Source organism: Acinonyx jubatus, chromosome B3 (genome assembly GCF_027475565.1).
Source record: "Acinonyx jubatus isolate Ajub_Pintada_27869175 chromosome B3, VMU_Ajub_asm_v1.0, whole genome shotgun sequence".
Lineage (NCBI taxonomy): Eukaryota > Metazoa > Chordata > Mammalia > Carnivora > Felidae > Acinonyx > Acinonyx jubatus.
In genome coordinates, this window is record NC_069386.1 from 118181143 (window position 1) to 118200880 (window position 19738).

The 19738-nt window shown below is 48.8% G+C and overlaps 1 protein-coding gene across 5 annotated transcripts in view; it reads left to right on the top strand.

The window, feature by feature from the left end:
* Positions 1–8645: 8645 nt before the first annotated feature.
* Positions 8646–19738, top strand: part of FLVCR2 (FLVCR heme transporter 2) — a 57245-nt gene continuing 46152 nt past the window's right edge. For 3 of the 5 annotated variants that reach the window (XM_053224749.1, XM_027066208.2, XM_053224750.1), the window contains exon 1: positions 8647–9757. In XM_053224749.1, the coding sequence (XP_053080724.1) occupies positions 9053–9757 (705 nt within the window). In that variant the 5' untranslated portion in view covers positions 8647–9052. Of the gene's footprint in view, positions 9758–19738 lie in introns of all 5 variants that reach the window. The other 2 variants (XM_053224751.1, XM_015071614.3) reach the window with 2 other exon arrangements.

Sequence of the window (19738 nt, forward strand, 5' to 3'; positions counted from 1 at the left end):
TGCAAACAAAGCCTCACACCTCTGAGCTTTCTATAGATTATGCAAAAAGAACACCCCGTTTTAATACCTCCTTCCTCTTTGACTCATGTTTAGTTAGGGCTCTCTCGTGTTTATGGAGGAACTCCGCTTTCTAATTATTAAGAAGCATTTAACGTTTATAAAAAGGTCTGAAGTATGAAGAATAACACAATGAACACCGGGAGCACATCAAAACACGTACAGTCGAGGAAATACAATGTGACCCATGTACACAGCCCTTTTTCAAAAAAAATTTTAATGTTCATTTATTCTTGAGAGACAGAGACGGAGCACGAGTTGGCAGGGGGCAGGGCAGAGAGGGAGGGAGACACAGAATTGGAAGCAGGTTCCAGGCTCCGAGCTGTCAGCACAGAGCCCGACACGGGGCTCGAACTCACAAACTGCGAGATCATGACCTGAGCCGAAGTCGGCCGCTTCACCGACTGAGCCACCCAGGGACCCCCACAGGCCTTTTCTTTGAGAGAATGACTACTATCATTTGAGGCCTCTCCAGATACAGCCATATATTCCCAGGGAGCTGAAAAATTCATTTCAAACCATATGTCCGGACAGAGCCTGGTCTCTACACAGCCAGGCAGGAGGCTTTCATTCTATACTCTCTCCTAAGGAGTGGGGTCTCCCCGTTCTCTTAGACCTTAGTAGGTCCTGAACACATTCCCTTCAAGGACAGACTCAGAGACTCTCTGAACTGAGAAGTGAGAGGACCCTCGAGGGGAAGGAACCCAGAACCCTATGCCACAGGATCGCCCTCCCGGCTGTCCCGCCCTATGGACTCTGTGAGAGGTGGTGGTGGGACCCCCATCCCATGGGGGGGACACCTCAGGGGGAAAAAAAAAGACAAACAAAATAAACAACGGAGACATGAGCATTCCGGACAAGCTGGACATATTTTCATTCGTGTTTTTGGGCCACCTGGAGGTGGAACTCGTCTGGGAGTTTTCCCTTCTGTGGACCAGACATCAGGCTAGAGATGGGGGGTTGGCTACGAATAGGCCGTGGTAACTTGGGAAACTCAAGGCAAGCGGATGGCTTAAAGAGCCAAGCAAACACATATGACAGAGTGTGGCGGGAGCTGCCACAAGGGTGTGCATGCAGGGTGTGAAGGAAGCCTCTGAGTCATACTGAGGGCGCTGGGGATTGCGACCTGGAGGAGGCGGCACTTGCCCTGCATGGTGACGGCTGGCGTGTGCGAGGCGTGATGCGTTCATAACGCTTCGTTCCACCTGCCTGGCGCCCCAGGCAGAGTGGTCGTGGTCAGGGATGTGGCCGGAGCGGTCTCACAAAGGCCTCATGTGCTAAGCGGAGGAGTGGGACCCTTCTGCAATGTAGGGGTGGCTGCTGGAGGGCTCAAGGCAGGGGAGAGGCCCAAAGAGCATTGGAACTCTGTGAGGCAGCACGGTGGTGAACTGAGAGTGTCAGCCCAATAGGGAAGGGGTCACAGGATCAAGGTAAAGAGCCACAAGAGGCTGAACTAAGGTGGCGCCAAAGAGAAAGGAGGGAAAGGAAGGTGGTAAGGAGATGGGCAGCCAGGGGACACTGAGTGTGAGGGAAAAGGGTGTTCTGGGTAATTCTCAAGGTACTTCTCTGGTTGACCGGGAGCTGCCAGTGCCATTCACCGACAGAATTCCAGAGGAGAAGCAGACCTTGGTGCGGTCTTGGGATGATGGGACAGAAGTTGAATCGTAAGCAGGAGTCATAACTAGATAAGATCCGCCACAGAATCCACAAGCGTAAAAGTCACCAGGAGCTGTAGGGTTTTCAGGGAAGGGTCAAGCAAGATTAGGGTGCGGGCAATGAGGCCCCTGACCATGTACTCCATTGTCTGAGCTGACACCCTGGCCCAACTTGGGAGGACGCAACTCAGCTAAGGAGGCATCCCTGAGGTTCCCGGGTTAGAGTCTTGGCTGTCCAGTTTAGCACCAACATTATAAAATCCGTGGTGGAACTGACCACGCCCACGTCACTGTGGGCCTCAGTGAAGAACTTCAATCTCCATTCAGTTTGATGCAATTTTTAAAGTTTAGGGTTTATTTTTTAAGCCAGAATTATACAAAGTTTAACAAATCAAATAGTCACGTATCAAAAATATCAGTTGCATGGGGCGCATGGGTGGCTCAGTCGGTGGAGCGTCCGACTTCGGCTCCGGTCATGATCTCACGGCTCATGAGTTTGAGCCCCGCGTCGGGCTCTGTGCTGACAGCTCAGAGCCTGGAGCCTGCCTCGGATTCTGTGTCTCCCTCTCTCTCTGCCCCTCCCCTGATAGCGCTCTCTCTCTCTCTCTCTCTGTCTCTCTCTCTCAAAATAAACAAAAATTTAAAAAGATTGTAAAAAAATCAGTTGCTTAACCTCCTTTCCCACTGCCCTGATGCAACTACTTTTAACTTTTGTTAAAGGGGTTTTTTGGCATTTATCTCCATAGCTCTAAATAAAATGGCATGTTGATACTTTCTGATCTTGTCCACGTTAGGCATTATGCACGGACTTTCCAATATGGCAGTCAGAGATTTAGCTCTGTTTACTCCACCCTCCTCTCTTGTGTTCATGAGAACAGACACGTGCTCACTTCCCATTCCCCCAATCTCCCAATATAGTTATGTCATACTTGCTTGTATCAACTTCCAGTCTTTACATTGTTAAGACTGTGTTCATGCTATTCATAACTGGGTCACCTAAGGTAACCATGATTTCCGCCCCTCCTTCTCTCCATAGCTTTTTATATTTCACTGGAATTAATAATTGCCCCCACCATTTATCTAGTTATATTTGTGGTACTTATCACTAGTCCCATCTCTAGTCCCCCCCAATCACCCCCGATTGTGTAAACCCCTGCTCAATAGTTTCAAACACGATCCTATCAGTGTCATCTCCTTAAATAAATATTCCCTGGAGTTTTTTGACAAGCTTCAGTCTGCACAGGTGCTTTCTATGCCTGGCATGTGACGGTCCACCTGGGGTTTTCTTTTATCATGATCTTGGTGATTCCTGTTGTCTGCCTCTTGTGTTAGAGTCCCCATTTCTTTTCTTTCTTTCTTTCTTTCTTTCTTTCTTTCTTTCTTTCTTTCTTTCTTTTTCTTTCTATGTTTATTTATTTTTGAAGGAGAGAGAGCATGAGCAGAGAAGGGGCAGAAATAGAGTGAGACCCAGAATCCAAAGCAGGCTCCAGGCTCTGAGCTGTCAGCACAGAGCCCGACGTGGGGCTGGAACTCACGAGCCGTGAGATCATGACCTGAGCCGAAGTCGGATGCTCGACTGACTGAGCCACCCAGGCACCCCAAGAGTCCCCATTTCTTTTTTCTGACATCTTACTCTCCAGGCTCCCTCCCTTCTTTTGGTGGAGCACATCCTTTAGCAGCTTCCTGAGAGAGAGGATACGGCACTACCTTTTCGAGGGAAAACTCTGCACGTCTAAGAAATGTCCAGTTCTCTTATCATACTGGTTTTCTTTTGGTAGTTTTGGATACAGAATTCTAGGCAGGAAACGATTTTCTTTCAGAAAGCATTATTCCACTGACTTCTGGTTTCCAGGCTTGATAACTCTGAGGAAATTCTATATCTGCTTTTTTGGAAAACAGTGTATAAAACCTGTTTGTTTTTTTTAAATCTCCGAAAACGTCTTGGAGCTCTCTTTGTCCTACTTTTCTGAGATTTCATAGTAATGTGTAATTCAGCTCTATTCTACCAACAAGTATTGAGAGCATGTGCTGTGTAAATTCTCCGACTAAAGGCTCACAAAGATATACACACGTTCTTAAGGAGCTGGGAATGAATGGGAGTGTGGGAGATAAGGTAAAACAGGATATTGATGAGGATGCATTATTGCACGTATAAGATTTATAAAAGCAACATTTTCACAAATTCCAAGTGTAGGTATTTTTCTCTTTTTCACATTCATTTTGAGAGAGGGAGAGAGAGAGAGAGCGAGAGAACGAGCATGAGCGGGGGTGGGACAGAGGGAGAGGGAGAGATCCCAGGCAAGATCTGTGCTGTCAGCCCACTCCACACTCGATTTCACAAACCACGAAATCATGACCTGAGCCAAAATCAAGAGTAGGACGCTCAACCGACTGAGCCACCCAGGCATCCCAAGTGTCGGTATTTTTTTAAGAGGGACGAATCCAGAGTCTCAATCTGATTCATTTCACTATAATTTCAGCCTTCCTACACTCAACAAACCATGCCTGGCGCATCCACAGCCCCTGCTGAACTTGTGGGACATTTGACTTCAAGGACCGCTTTTATTGCCAGGAGTAGTTGTCAGCCTCTAGGGGGCAGACTTTGCTACTATTCTGCAGAGGGCCGGGAGAGCTAGAGAGTTCAAGGCCAGAGATTTCCTCAAGCTGGGGGAGGACCAGGAACCAGGCCTTCGTTTCAGGAAGCGATCTCTAAAATGTATTTCTTCTTCCCCTTCAAAGTGTATCTATAGACAGAACACACCTATCCATCAATAGATATAACACTTAGTCAGCTGCTTAGTAAATGGTTTTTTTATTTTTTTCAATGAATGAGCACAGAATATTTCTATGTACTATCTACCCAACATTTACATAGCTGTCCGTCCCTGGTGGGAATCAGCCGAGAGAGAGAGAGAGAGAGAGAGAGAGAGAGAGAGACCCAAGGAGGCTCCACACTGTCAGTGCAGAGCCCGATGCAGGGCTCAAACCCACAAACCGTGAGATCATGACCTGAACGGAGACCAAGAGTCGGATGCTTAACCGACTGAGCCACCCAGGCGCCCTGAGGCAGGTATTTTTAATCCTCATTTTATAGACCAGAAACTGAAGGATAGAGAGGTTAGTAGACTGAATCCAGACCTCACATTAGATGCAACTCATGCTACCACAAAAGGCAACCCCTTCAATCGCTTGAATGACAGGTTAGACCGTTTGGGATTTGTCACCAAACTGAAGCATTTGTTACCCCAGAGGAGCAAAAGGGGTAGGCTGTGTGGAGGGGAACTTGCAGAACAGTATTGTTGCTAGTTTTGATGCTAAGTAGCTGTGGAGTTCTGAGTTACACACTCCAACTCTCTGGGCCTCAGTTTCCCTATCTGTAAGATGAAGTTAAGAATACATTGTAAAACGGGGGTGTCTGGGTGGCTCAGCGTCCGACTTCGTCTCAGGGCATGATCTCGCAGTTCGTGGGTTCGAGCCCCGCATCGGGCTTTGTGCTGCCAGCTCAGTGCCTGGAGCCTGCTTCGGATTCTGTGTCTCGCTTTCTCTGCCCCTCCCCAGCTCATACTCTGTCCCTGTCTCAAAAATAAATAAACATTAAACAAAGAGAAAAAAAGAACACATTGTAAAGGGGCATCTGGCTGACTCAGTCAGTAGAACATCAGACTCTTAACCTTGGGGTTGTGAGTTTGAGCCCCACATTGGGTGTAGAGATTGCTTAAAAAAAATTAATAAATAAATTTCCTTACAAAAGAAAAGAATACATTGTAAAGAGTCTGGAGAGAAGTCCATGATGATCTAGGAATAAGAATCAGTGAGAGGTACTGGAAGGCTTTCCAAGAGAATGGATGTTCTGTGCTCTTTGCAGCATGATGGAAAACACTGCTGGAATTTTGAGAATGGGGAATGTTAAGTTCGTGCAGAATTCTTCATGGGCATGAGTTCTCTCTTCAAACATTCCATTATAATTCAAGACCCATACTTCCTGCCAAAAAGTGGGTTCCTCCAAGCAGTGTTCCTCCTCCTGAGAACCAGTGACTCTGGCCCCACCAGGGTTGCTCAAACTTGGCTACCTGCTGAGATCCCCGGGGAGCTTTAAACGTGCAGATGCCAGCCAGAAGCCAGGGGTCTGCTCCTAAAGAAACTGATTTGGGGTGTGGCCAAGGCAAGGGAATGTTAAGGGTTCCCCATGCAGTTCTAACGTGCAACCCAAGCTGAGAACCACTGCCCAGAGCTTTGAATTCATTTTTTGGTCTGACATTTTTAAAAGAAAACAAAAGGAAAGCAGTAGCACTCAGCGGCTAATGTGCAAACAAACGAATCATCTGGAGAGCTCCTAAAATGTAGCCTCAAGAGTCGCCTGGCTGGCTCCGTGATAGAGCATGTGACTCCTGATCTCAGCGTGGTGAGTTTGAGCTTCATGTTGGGCGTGGAGCCTACATTTAAAAAAATAAGTAAAATCAAATTATTTGGGGCACCCGGCTGGCTCAGTTGTTGGAGCATGTGACTGTTGATCTTGGGGTTGTGAGTTTGAGCCCCACGTTGGGTGTAGAGAATACTTAAAAAATAAACTCTTTAGGGGGCCCCTGGGTGGCTCAGTGGGTTAAGCATCTGACTTTGACTCAGGTCATGATCTCACGGCTGATGAGTGTGAGCCCCACGTGGGGCTCTGTGTTGACAGCTCAGAGCCTGGTACCTGCTTCGGATTCTGTGTCCTTCTCTCGCTCTGCCCCCCTCCCCCCAACTCATGCTCTCTCTCTCTCTCTCTCAAGAATAAATAAACATTAAAAAAATAATTTAAAAAATCTTTTAAAAAATCCTGAAAATAAATGACTGTGGGTTAAGCCTCTGACTCTTGATTTCAGCTCAGGTCATGATCTCACAGTTCGAGAGTTTGAGCCCTGTATCCGGCTGTCTGCTGACAGCTAGGAACCTGCTTGGGATTTTCTGTCTCTGTCTCTCTGCCCCTCCCACCCTCTCTCTTTGTCACTCTCTCAAAAAAATAAAACAAATAAAATAAACATTTAAAAAATACTATAAAGGGGCGCCTGGGTGGCTCAGTTGGTTAAGGGTCCGACTTCGACTCAGGTCACGATCTCGCGGTCCGTGAGTTCGAGCCCCGCATCGGGCTCTGGGCTGATGGCTCGGAGCCTGGAGCCTGCTTCCAATTCTGTGTCTCCCTCTCTCTCTGCCCCTCCCCCGTTCATGCTCTGTCTCTCTCTGTCTCTCTCTCTCTCAAAAATAAAAAAAAAATTAAAAAAATAAAAAATACTATACAATAAAAAGTAAAATAAAATAAAATATAGCTTTAATTTAGGAGGTCACGTGTGAGGCTGGGCTTCTGCCCTTGTAACAAGTTCCCGGGTGATTCCCACACTGTGTCCCCAGACTGCACTTGAGCAGCTAGGCTGCAGCTTGAATGAAATCAGACTGGCATGAGAACTATGTCCCTTCAAGCCAGCTGGGGTCATAGTAAGAGGTTACTTCACTTTTTAAGCCTCAGTTTTCTGATCTTTTTTTTTTTTTAATGTTTATTTATTTAGTTTTTGAGAGGCAAAGAGAGGACGAGTGCAAGCGGAGAAGGACAGAGAGAGAGGGAGACACAGAATCCCAAGCAGGCTCCAGGCTCTGAACTGTCAGCACGGGGCCGACGTGGGGCTCGAACCCATGAATGGTGAGATCATGACCCCAGCTGAAGTCAGATGCTTATCTGACTGGGCCATCCAGGCACCCCCTCAGTTTTCTGATCTTAAATGCAGGCGAGCAGTAGTAACTACATCATAGAATTCCTGTGATGCTTTAATGCCATAACGTACTAAATATGTTTAACACGATACAACAAATGCTAGCCTTTGAGTAGTTAGGAGAGCCAACACTCAAGGAATGCTTAGGATCTGCCAGGAATTTTCGAAATACTTTCACGTCTTACATCGTTCAAGCCTCAAAACAACACTGTGAGGTGGGTACTATCATTTCATCCTCCCTGTTATACGGATGAAGAAACTGAGGCACAGAGAGGTGGTGCATCTTAATTTACATCACACACCTAGGAGCAGCTAGGCTGGCGTTTGAACCCAGGGAGAATCTGGGCTCTTATCCCTCTCGGGGCTAAAATGGACACTGCGAGAAGGCATTTCTGCCCTGCAGGTCTGACTTTCTGGAGGCGATGACTCGAGGCATTACCCTCTATCACGGGCTGGGATCAACAGGTGGCAGCCCAGGGCTACCTAAAGACCACGTCCAGAGCCTGCGCTATGCCCCACAACACCGCAGCTCTAAAGAATCTCCAAACTCCCGTCTACCCTCCACCCTCAGGTGCTCGCCTAGGGGGCTGCCCAGGGACCGCCCCCCCCCCCCCCCCCCAGGAAAGAAGACCCCTACCTCACAGGTTCAAATCTGAGTTCCGCAATAAAGGACCAGGTCCTCAGGGAAAAGCAGCCAGCAAAACGAGTTTCCTGCAATTCCCGTTTACCCCAGGAGGGCAACCAGACTGGGAAATCTACAAATCTCTTTACACCGGAAAGTTCAGCAAGAATCTGGGAGCTCAGCCAAGTGGGAAAAAGTCCGGAATCCCTCTTCGATTCCCCAGAACACTTTGGAGGCGCCGGGCATCGGTGCCCGCGCGCAGGGAATGGGGACAGGCGCGGAGGAGACTCTTGTCTGTGGGGTCACCTCCGCAGAGTCGGTGTTTGTTTTCCTGCGGGCTCCCCTGGGAGGCGCAAATGCATTTGAGGGGCAGTGCGGGGGGGGGGGGGGAGGGGGGGTTAACCCGGCGGTTTCCATGGCACCCGGGGCGTGGGGGAGGAATGCACCCCGCAAGCTGTGTCGAAACAACTGCGCGCAGCCGGACCAGCCCGGCTGGACAAGGCTGGAGGGAGTGGGGGGGGCAAGAGGGTGGGGGGAAGCCGGGCTGGACGGGGGTGGGGCGGTCACGTGCGCCCGAGGGGGCGGGGCCCCAAGGCGGCCCGGGAGCGGAACCGAGTTCCACCTAGAGGCTCCGTGCAAGGCGCGAACTTTTTCCCTGAGATTTGAGGGGCTGACCTTGGCCTGAACCCCTCGGGAGGACTCAAGGCACCCGTAGCCAGGACCGGGCTGAGGTGTCCGCGGCCAGCCTGGGACAGCGGTCGGGGGCTGAAGACACCCAGGAAAAGTGGGAGCAGAAGCCTGGGGGTGAGTGCAGGGGAGCTCTGCTGGCAGCTGGTACGAAGGCTCTGGTCTCCGTTTATTCCGGGGTGGGCCAGGGCAAGTGCCCCGACAGCTCGAAGGCGGCAGCCGAGGCCACTGTCCCTTAAGAGTGCTGGAGTCCTCAGCACCTGTCTAGGGCTTCAGCAGGGGCTGTGGTCATGGTGAATGAAGATCCCAACCAACAGGAGCAAAATGGCACGCCCGCGCAGGACCCCGCACTCCGGGTGGACCACAGCGCCTCGGGGCACCAGAGCGTGTCCACGCACCCGAGCGTGTCGATGCACCCGAGCGTGTCGGCCCACCCCAGTGTCTCCATCCACCCCGCCGTGTCGGCCCGCCCGAGCAGTTCGGCCCACCCCAGTATGCTGGCCCAGTCCGGTGGCTTGGCCCGCCCCAGTAGCTCGTGCCCCGAGGACCTTAGTGTGATCAAGGTGAGCAAGCGCCGTTGGGTGGTGGTCCTGCTATTTAGCTGCTACTCCATGTGCAACGCCTTCCAGTGGATCCAGTACGGTTCCATCAATAACATCTTCATGCACTTCTACGGGGTCAGCGCCTTTGCCATCGACTGGCTGTCCATGTGCTACATGCTGACCTACATCCCTCTGCTGCTGCCCGTGGCCTGGCTGCTGGAGAAATTCGGCCTGCGCACCATCGCCCTCACCGGGTCCGCTCTCAACTGCCTGGGGGCCTGGGTGAAGTTGGGTAGCCTGAAGCCGCATCTCTTCCCGGTCACCGTGCTGGGCCAGATCATCTGCTCTGTGGCCCAGGTCTTCATCTTGGGCATGCCCTCCCGCATTGCTTCAGTCTGGTTTGGGGCCAATGAGGTGTCAACGGCCTGTTCCATAGCTGTCTTCGGCAATCAGGTGGGTTGAGTTGTTGGCCCGCGTTCAGAGGAACGGGCGTCATATCATTGTGTGAGGCTCAGTGCGTTAAGAGTGTACCTGACTGCACCTAAGCCTGCGGGACACTGTCATTTTCTGACTTCAGCAGTGTTTGTGACTCTGGGTGACTTCGTGGCTGGGTGTGACCGACGGTGGGAGTGAGTGATTGTGACTGGATGGCTGCGTGAGAGAAGTGCAGGGAAACAGAAAAGGAGGGGACCTTTGCTTTCACCAACAATGTCTCCTCCCCCAGCCGAAAGCATGCTTCTGGAACGTACGCCTTCCTGACCCTGCCAGTCCACCAGCTTAGACCTGTGATTTCAGGAAAGCTATTCTTTCTCAGGGAGCAGTCCATGGGTGTGTCAGATTATTCTCGTATCACCAGAACTGGCAGATGTTTTTAGCCTAACGAACCAACTTTCCTAGAGTGCAGTATCTCCTGTAGCACACAGGGTCTCCCAGAATGCTGCCCTGACGGTTGTTTGGCACTGTTCTTACCTTCGTTTATACACAGCTGAAGCCAGAACAGTGGGAACGATGCTTTGGGCCAAACTCCTTCCCTGGGGGTTAAAGCCAAACCCAGCAGGGTGGAGTAGAAATCTTTCTCTGAATTTCTAAGGCCTAGAAAACCTTTTGGGAAAGGTGTGGAGAGCTCATACCTCAATCCCTTCTCTCACCTTCTTTGTAGAAGGAGGAGCTCAGATTCTTGGCGTCTCAGTTGAGGTTATGATCCCAAAAGTTGGCATCCTACTTTATCTGGACCTTTGCCTCTAGGTCTCACTTCTTCGCAGGCGGACGCAGTCGTGGCTGTGACCAGTAACCCCTAGTTCTTATAGGATTTTTCCCTTACAGGAGGGTAAAACTGGGGGATGAAGGTCATGACCTTTGAAGCCTCCCAAGGGTGAAATCTCCCTATTTTAAAAAAAAATTTTTTTTTTTAACGTTTATTTATTTTTGAGACAGAGAGAGACAGAGCATGAACGGGGGAGGGTCAGAGAGAGAGGGAAACACAGAATCTGAAACAGGCTCCAGGCTCTGAGCGGTCAGCACAGAGCCCGACGCGGGGCTCGAACTCACGGACCATGAGATCATGACCTGAGCCGAAGTCGGCCGCTCAACCGACTGAGCCACCCAGGCGCCCCTGAAATCTCCCTATTAGCAACAGAACACGATTCAGACAAGGTCACTGCAATCTCAAACCCATTGTTTGGGGAGGGCAGGATTGCTAACTGGGAGAAGGAAGACCTCAGGTCGCCTGGCGAGATGGGAGAATCCAGAATTTTTTTGTAAACCATAAAGCATAAACGAACAGGTTTTCAGGTGCCTTCTTACACACCTGTGAGGGAACTTAATACTAGATATATCTTTAAAATTTAGTGAAACTGTTTATTCATTCCCCACACGCACTCCCCACCGAGGTCAGGAAATGCGAAGAATTTTGCATTCAAAAACACTCTGACAGCATATATTTGTATCACGGAGGCATGTGTTTCATTTGATCTTTTGGATTTCACCCTAAAAAAAATTATGAAAACCAGAATTGTTTATGCTTCCTCACGTAGAGATGACCATGTCTGGTTCTTGGCGTGTGTTTTTACCTTTCTTTTTGAGGAAAGCAGGCTGAATGGAGGAGAAATATTATTAGAGTAACTTGAGCTTTGCTGCGTAGGAAAAAAGGCTCCACAAATTTGTCTAAACAGATTTAAAAATTTTTTTAGTGTTTTTATTTATTTTTGAAGGAGAGAGGGAGACAGAGCATGAGTCGGGGAGGAGCAGAGAGAGAGGGAGACACAGAATCCAAAGCAGGCTCCAGGCTCTGAGCTGTCAGCACAGAGCCCGATGTGGGGCTCGAACTCACAAACTGTGAGATTATGACCTGAGCCAAAGTCGGACGCTTAATTGGCTGAGCCACCCAGGCGCTCCTGTCTAAACAGATTTTAAATGCTATTCCACAGAATTCTTTGTGGCTTGCAAACCTCACACTGATCAGCAAACACCCGTGCCCTGGTAACTCTGACTTCTAGCACCTCTGACATGCTGCACACATGCACCAGCTCTGTTTGCAGCACATTTGTTCATTCATTCATTCATTCAGCATTCATCTGGTACCTGCCTTGTGCCTGACACTGTGCTAGGGCTGTAAAGATAATCCCTGCCTTTGCAAAGTTCCTGTACCAGATTTTAAAATTGCGCCAGGCACTAAGATTCCCATAAACAAATGAACAAACAAACAAACACCTGGACAGACCTATGTATGCATAAAGGACTTATTTTCATTCTCCATGGGGTTTTTTTTTTTTAATTTTTTTTTTAACGTTTATTTATTTTTGAGACAGAGAGAGACAGAGCATGAACGGGGGAGGGGCAGAGAGAGAGGGAGGCACAGAATCGGAAGCAGGCTCCAGGCTCTGAGCCATCAGCCCAGAGCCCGACGCGGGCCTCGAACTCACGGACCGTGAGATCGTGACCTGAGCCGAAGTCGGACGCTCAACCGACTGAGCCACCCAGGAGCCCCTCCATGGGGTTTTTAATATCTTCTTTGCCTAAATGCTTAGGAACAATTGAAGGGGATGGAAAGGCGCTATCTCATCTATTATTTAATTTTTCAATTCTGCGAGGTAGGTGGAATCGTCCCCGTGTTACAGGTGAGGAAATTGAGACCCAGAAAGATGGAGCAAGCTTATCGAGGTCCCACAGCTCCTAAGTGGTAGAAGGGAGATTTGAATGCAACTCCACCTCCAAAAGCCCGTGTCAGTAGGCCACTACCAACTTGTCCTGTGGATAAAGCATATATTTAAAAAAATTTTTTTTAATGTTTATTTTTGAAAGAGAGAGAGAGAATGAGAGAGCGAGTGCGTGCAAGTCGGGGAGGGGCAGAGAGAGAGGGAGACACAGAATCTGAAGCAGGCTCCAGGCTCGGAGCTGTCAGCACAGAGCCTGATGCAACTCACCAACCGAGAGATCATGGCCTGAGCCAAAGTCGGACACTTAACGGACTGAGCCACCCAGGCGCCCCTAAAGCGTATATTTTTTTAAAGGGGGCCGGGCAGGATTCTGAGGTTCAAATCTTGCCCCTTGTGTCTGGTTGGTGGTGGTGATAAAGTATCCAGCAGTTTTCTCCAGGATCAGAGCCTCGAACCTGTTTTCGGTTTTGGAGTGCTTGGCATTAGCATCGCCTTCCCACCCACCCTATTCTGCCCCTTTGAGCCTAGCGGGAGGCACAAGAAGGTGGGCCTCCGGTCTTTAGGGGAGAAGAAACGAGTGAAGCCTCAGCTGGGGTGAGAGAGGGAAGGAGTCTTGGAACTGCAACCGAGCCTCTTCCCTTTGGCTCTGGCCACTGGCACGGGGGTAACAGCCTGGCATGTAGCAACACTTGTTCCATTGCTTCCAGGGAAATGATCCACGTGGGGTTTTGAGTCATGTGGACAACGTTATAGCGGAAGGGTTGGGCGAGAGCCCTGTCCTGGAGTCTGGTGCTAGCTTGGTGGCATTGGAAGAGAGAGAGATGTGGAGGCCGGAAGAGACCAAGTGAGCTCCAGCCCCGATGAGCCTACAGCACTAAGATGGGAAGGGCCTTCCTCAAGGGCCCTTGGACAGCCGAGAGCACAGTGTCGCCCAGAAGTGGAGTAGGAGAGAATGTTTGCTTTTTGAGTTAGGGTGCAGTAGTCTCCCCTTATCTGTGGTTTCACTTTCCGTGGTTTCAGTCACCTGTGGTCTGCCTGGAAACGGATGGGCCTCCTTCTGACTTATAGAAGGTCACCCGTCACCCAATACTGTGTCACAGTGCCACATCATCCACCTCACTCTGTCTCATCACTAGGCGTTTTATCAACTCACATCATCGTAAGAAGGGCGAGTACAGTACAAGAAGGTATTTTGAGAGAGAGAGAGGCGTCACTCACATAACTTTTATTGCAGCATATTGTTAGAGTGGCTCAATTTTATTACTAGCTGTTGCTAATCTCGTCCTGTGCCTCATTTACAAATTAAACTTTATCATAGGTAGATAATGTGTAGAAAACAACGTGGTGTGTATAGGGTTCAGGACCGGCTGTAGTTTCCGGCATCCAATGGGGGTGGCTTGGGATGTTTCCCCTGTGGGTCAGGGTGGACTCCTGTATGCTAGCCTTCCAGAATCAGTTGTGTGGCAGCCGTGGCTGGTTGGACTGTCGGACGTAGCCCTGGCCAATAGAAATATAGTGCGAGCCACGTGTGCAACTAAATTTTCTACTAGCTACATTAAAAAATCAGTGAAATGTAAATTTTTTAAAAAGTAGAAAGAGCAAAGGCACCTGGGTGGCTCATTCAGTCGAGTGCCAGACTTTGGCTCAGGTCATGATCTCACAGGTCGTGGGTTTCAGCCCCGCGGGCTCTCTGCTGTCAGTGCGGAGCCTGCTTCGGATCCTCTGTCTCCCTCTCTTTCTGCCCCTCCCCAGCCCACTCACTCTCTCTCTCTCTCTCTCTCTCTCTCTGTCAAAAAAAAAAAAAAAGAAAGAAAGAAAAAGTGGAAAGAGCAGGTGACACTAGTTTTAGTACTCTATTTTCTTTAACCTGATATATCCAAAATATTCTTTCAACATATAATCAATATGATAAAATCACTAATAAGTTGTTTTACATTCCTTCTTCATACCCTTTGAAAATAGGCATGTATTTCATCCTTATAGCCTAGTCACATTTCCCAGGAATGATGAGATGTGTTCCATAGACAGGTTGAACTTGCAGATCTGGAACAATGATGCTATTTAGGGGGTGAGAGGGGGCAGTTTTCCTTGACCCTTTTAGGGTCTCAAAATTAAACCGATGAAGACAGATTATCAGGAGAACATCATCCACGTTTGTTTCAAAAAAATTTTTTTTAATGTTTATTTTTTTTGAGAGAGAGAAAGAGACAGAGTGTGAGCAGGGGAGGGGCAGAGAGAGAGAGAGGGAGACACCGAATCTGAAGCAGGCTCCAGGCTCTGAGCTGTCAGCACAGAGCCCGACGCGGGGCTCGAACTCACGAACCGTGAGATCATGACCTGAACTGAAAGCAAGAGTCAGATGCTCAACTGACTGAGCCAGCCAGGCGCCTCCATCCGAATGTATGATAAGTATTCCATGACATGGGAGCCTCCCTGAGGAAAGGAAGAAACAGTGCTGTGTACATTTATGCAAGGTTTGGTGAAAAGTGCACCATGGCGGAGGGAAATGCCAGGTCAGAAGTATGAAGTTAGTGTGGTGAACTGGGGGAGCTGAGCACGGCCTGCTTGTCAGGGTTCTCCTTGGCATCCCTTTGTCTTCAGAGGTAAGGGTGCTCCTTTGCCTGGTATGGGAGTGGTAACTCTCACAGGAGGTTTTTAAGGCCTCTTCCAGGGAAGAAGGGCGAGGAGGAGGAGGTCAGAGTGACCTTCCTGCTTCTGTTTCCTCCAACTCCTTCAGCCCAAAACATTCCAGGTGCCAGAATTTAGAGGACTCTGTCCTGAACCACATCATGTTTCAATATTTCAATATTGGAAATCAGATTCTAGCAGATAAAGATGGGCTCTAGGAAACTGAGGCCAGCCTTGAGGAAGTGGTATTTGCGGGACTGGCTAAAGGTGTGGTAATACTCCGAGAGGCCGGGTGTCTGACACCGGGTCCTGGTCCGTCTGACTCAGGGTCATGAGGTGGGTGGTCAACCTACTCCTGTTGCAAAATCATGGTCATTGGGGTGTGTTAAAGTCTAGGCTTATCACTCGGGATTTTCTTTTTCTTCTTTTTTTAATTTTTTAAAAAAAAGTTCATTCATTTGGAGAGAGAGAGAGAGAGAGAGAGAGCACCAGCAGGGTAGGGTCAGTGGGGGAGAGAGAGAATCCCAAGCAGGCTCTGCCCTGATGCGGAGCTCGAACTCAAGGACCGTGAGCTCATGACCTGAGCCGAAATCAAGAGTTGGACACTTAGCCGACTGAGCCACCCAGGCGCCCCCACTCTGGATTTTCTAATGTCAGAGGCGTTTCACGGTCTGAGTGAAGCTGGGGGAGGTGAAGGCAAACTCTTGTTCTCCGCTAGCGTTTGCTCTTGTTACTTAAAGCACGTGGAGAGCCTGCCCTCACGGCTGACCGCTTCTGGGCCTCCCCTCATGCACCGGAAGACAGGAATAGACCAGGGCCGGGAAGACAGAGACAAGTGGTGACTGACTTGGGTGCGTCAGTGATGACTGATGGGGTGGGGCCGGTGCCAACCCTCAAATGCTCCTGGGGGCCAGCCAGGTCTTAGAAATGTGATAGAGTCGAGATGAAATTAGGGTGTGGTGGGGTCACAGCAAACGTGAGAGTCCCCTCCCCGTCTACAGAGAGCAGCTGCTTCCCTCCCGCCAACTGTTGAGAGACAAAGCGGGACCCAGCGTTACCCGATCTCACTTGGGGGTGGTGGTTGTTGAAGGAGAAACAAGATATCCAGATTTTTAGGTGAAGGCTGTTTTGTTGGTTTATTTGTTTTTATTCTGGTAAAAGAGACATCATGTGTAGCATTTTAACTCTTCACGAGGGTACAATTCGGTGGCCTTAAACGCTTTCACGGTGTTATGTAAGCGTTACCGGGCTTTATACCCAAAACCTTTTCATCTCCCTCAACAACTCTGCACCCATCAAGTACCTCCTCCAGTCCCCCTCCCTCCAGCCCAGAGTGACCTCTCTTCTGCTCTCTGTCTCTATGCATTTGCCTCTGCTAGGGACCATATAAGTGGAATCAGACAATATTTATCTTTCTGTGTCTGGCTTATGAAATCTATTTTTTTTTTTTTAATGCTGATAACTAATGCGTAAGTGTGTGTTTAATTATATTCTATCTTTTGAAACCGTGGATCAGAGAAAACTTACAGTTTGGCTCCTGGGTGGCTCGGTCGGTTAAGCATCTGACTTCGGCTCAGGTCACGATCTCATGGTGTGTGAGTTTGAGCCCCCACGTCGGGCTCTGTGCTGACAGTTCAGAGCCTGGAGCCTGCTTCGGATTCTGTGTCTCTCTCTCTGCCCCTCTCTCCAGCGCGCGCGCGCGCGCTCTGTCTCAAAAAGAAATAAACATTAAAAAACAAAAAACAACAAAACCACCAAACTTCCAGTTGGAGACTTCTAGGGAAGTGGATTCTAGTTTTCCTGTCAGTCGGAAAGTACGCGCCAAACATACGGGCTGGCAGAAATGAACTTGGGGTCTAGCAGCTCTGGGGAGGAAACCAGACCAGGGCTCCAAGCCAAAAATGGTGATCGCACCTCACCCAAGGGGCTGGATAAAAATCCAGAGGCCTGGGCCCCTACGAGGACTTCCTTAACTGGACTCTCTAGGGGCGGGGCCCGGGCTCCTGTCTTTTCACCTGGCTTCCCACGTGACACTACCGATCAGTTTTTGAAATCGCCAGGAGAGAGGAACAGCAGGCCATGGGAAGGCAGCCTCTTGCTCGCAGCTACGTTCTTGTCAGGGCAGACAGATTATGTGCTTGCTGTATGCAGTCTGGTGTGCAGGTGGGAGCAGCTGGGAGCTCAGCTGCCCATCCTTCAGATTGAGGGAAGAGACTGGGGCTGGGGGGTGGGGCTCGTAATTCGGATTCATTTAAGGTTTTGAACATATACTCCAACCCGGGGGGGGGGGGGGGGAGGCGGGGGGGGGGTGGGTGTTGAGGGCAGGCTCTGGTGGAATGTGAGGTGGAACCTGGCTGATGCACCCTATTCCTTTTGTTTCCTTGACCTTCGGTTCAGGGCACTGGAGAAGGTTCAGGTTGGCCTGGTCTGACTTGTATCTTGTCTTTGTTGCCTTGGTGGCATTGTCGCAGGAGCCTGGCAAGTCCATGGAATCAAGTCTAAGTCTTCGGGTTAGCACGCTAAGACCCCTACTCCTCCCCATTTCTGTCCAGCTTGTCTCTTGTTCCCTCCCAGTCTGGTCTGTCTGCTGTGACCAGTGTGGCTCCTTGATTCTCTCCTTGGAGATACACTCACTGCTTGGGGAATAAGCCTTATGCCTCGAAGAGTGACATCAACGAGATGGTGGGTCAGGAAGCTTCAGAACATTCAGAACATTCCCCCACAGAAATGTTAAATAAACTAGAAACCAGCTAAAATAATTTCTTTATGGGAATTCTGGAGGTTCGTCAAAGATAGCAATCAGGCAAACACCCGACCAAGATAAAGCCGCATTCAAACTGGTAGGACATTTCACAGCCTCTTTGCATACATTTTCCCTCCCTCTCCCCCCTTCCCCATGCTGTGCTCCCAAGGACTAGTTCCTTTCTGCAAACTGAATTTGCAACACTGTAACCTAATTGTATTTTTGTGCACTAACAATGAACAATCCAAAAAGCAAATTAAGAAGACAATTCCACTTACAGGAGCATCAAAAACAGAACACCTAGGAATAAATTTGCCCAAGACTGCTGGAAGACTTAATATTGTTAAGATGGAAATACTACCAAAAACAAATCTCCAGAGTCCATGAGTTCCACATTAGAATCCCAATGATGTTATCTGCAGAAATAGAAAAATGGCTTCTAAAATTCATGTGGAAATTTAAGGGACACTGAATAGCTAAAACAATCTTGGAAGAGGACAACAAAATTGGAGGTGTCACATTTCTTGATTTTAAAACTGATAACAAAGCTGTACTAATCATGACAGTACGGTATTGGCAGAAGACATACATACAGACTGATGGAATAGAGAGCCCAGAAATAAACCCTCACATATGTGGTCAAATGATTTCAACAAGGATGCTAAGGCCAATGGAAACCATTTACTTAAAAAAAAAAAAAGACTATTTTTTTAAATGTTTATTTATTTTTGAGAGAGAGAGACAGAGAGACAGAGAGACAGAGAGACAGAGTGTGGGCAGGGGAGGGGCAGAGAAAGGGAGACAGAGAATCTGAAGCAGGCTCCAGGCTCCAAGCTGTCAGCACAGAGCCCGGCACGGGGCTCGAACCCTCAAACCATTGAGATCATGACCTGAGCCGAAGTCCAAACCTTAATCAACTGAGCTGGGCACCCAGGCGCCCCCCCCAAAATACTATTTTTTTAGAGCACTTTTAGGTTTTCAGCAAAATTAAGTAGAAGGTACGGAGATTTCCCATATACTCCCTACCCTCCACCTCCACCATGCATAGCCTCCCCCATTCTCAACATCCCCCACCAGAGCCGTATATTTGTTAGAATTGTTGAGCCTACATTGACACATCATAATCACCAGTCTTTTCAATAAACAGTGTTGAGAAAACTATAAGCCACTGTGGCACATTTGTTACAATTGATGAACTTACACTGACACATCATTATCACTAGCCTTTTCAACAAATGGTGCTGGGAAAACTGTAAGACCCTTAGAAGAAAGCGTTGGGAAAAAGCTTACTGATGTTGGATTTGGTGATGATGGCAATGATTTCTTGGTTGTCATACTAAAAGCATGGGCAACAAAAGAAAAAAAATAGATTCAGTGGACGACATCGAAATAAAACACTTCTTTGCACCAGAGGACACTATCAATAGAGTGAAAAAGTAACACATGCAAAGGGAGAAAATATTTTCAAATCATGTATCTGATAAGGGGTTGATACCCAGAATATATAAAGAACTCCTACAGTTGAACAATAAAAGAAACAATCTCACTTAAAAATGAGCAAAGGGGGGCACCTGGGTGGCTTGGTCGGTTAAGCGTCCGACTTCGGCTCAGGTCGTGATCTCACGGTCCGTGAGTTCGAGCCCCGCGTCGGACTGTGTGCTGACAGCTCAGAGCCTGGAGCCTGTTTCAGATTCTGTGTCTCTCTCTCTCTCTGCTCCTCCCCTGTTCATGCTCTGTCTCTCTCTGTCTCAAAAATAAATAAACGTTAAAAAAAAAATTAAAAAAAAATGAGCAAAGGACTTGAATAAATATTTCGCCAAAAAAAAAAAAAAAAAAAGACATACGAATAGTCAATAAGCACATAAAAAGATGCCCATCATCAGGGAAAGGCGAATCAACAGCACAACG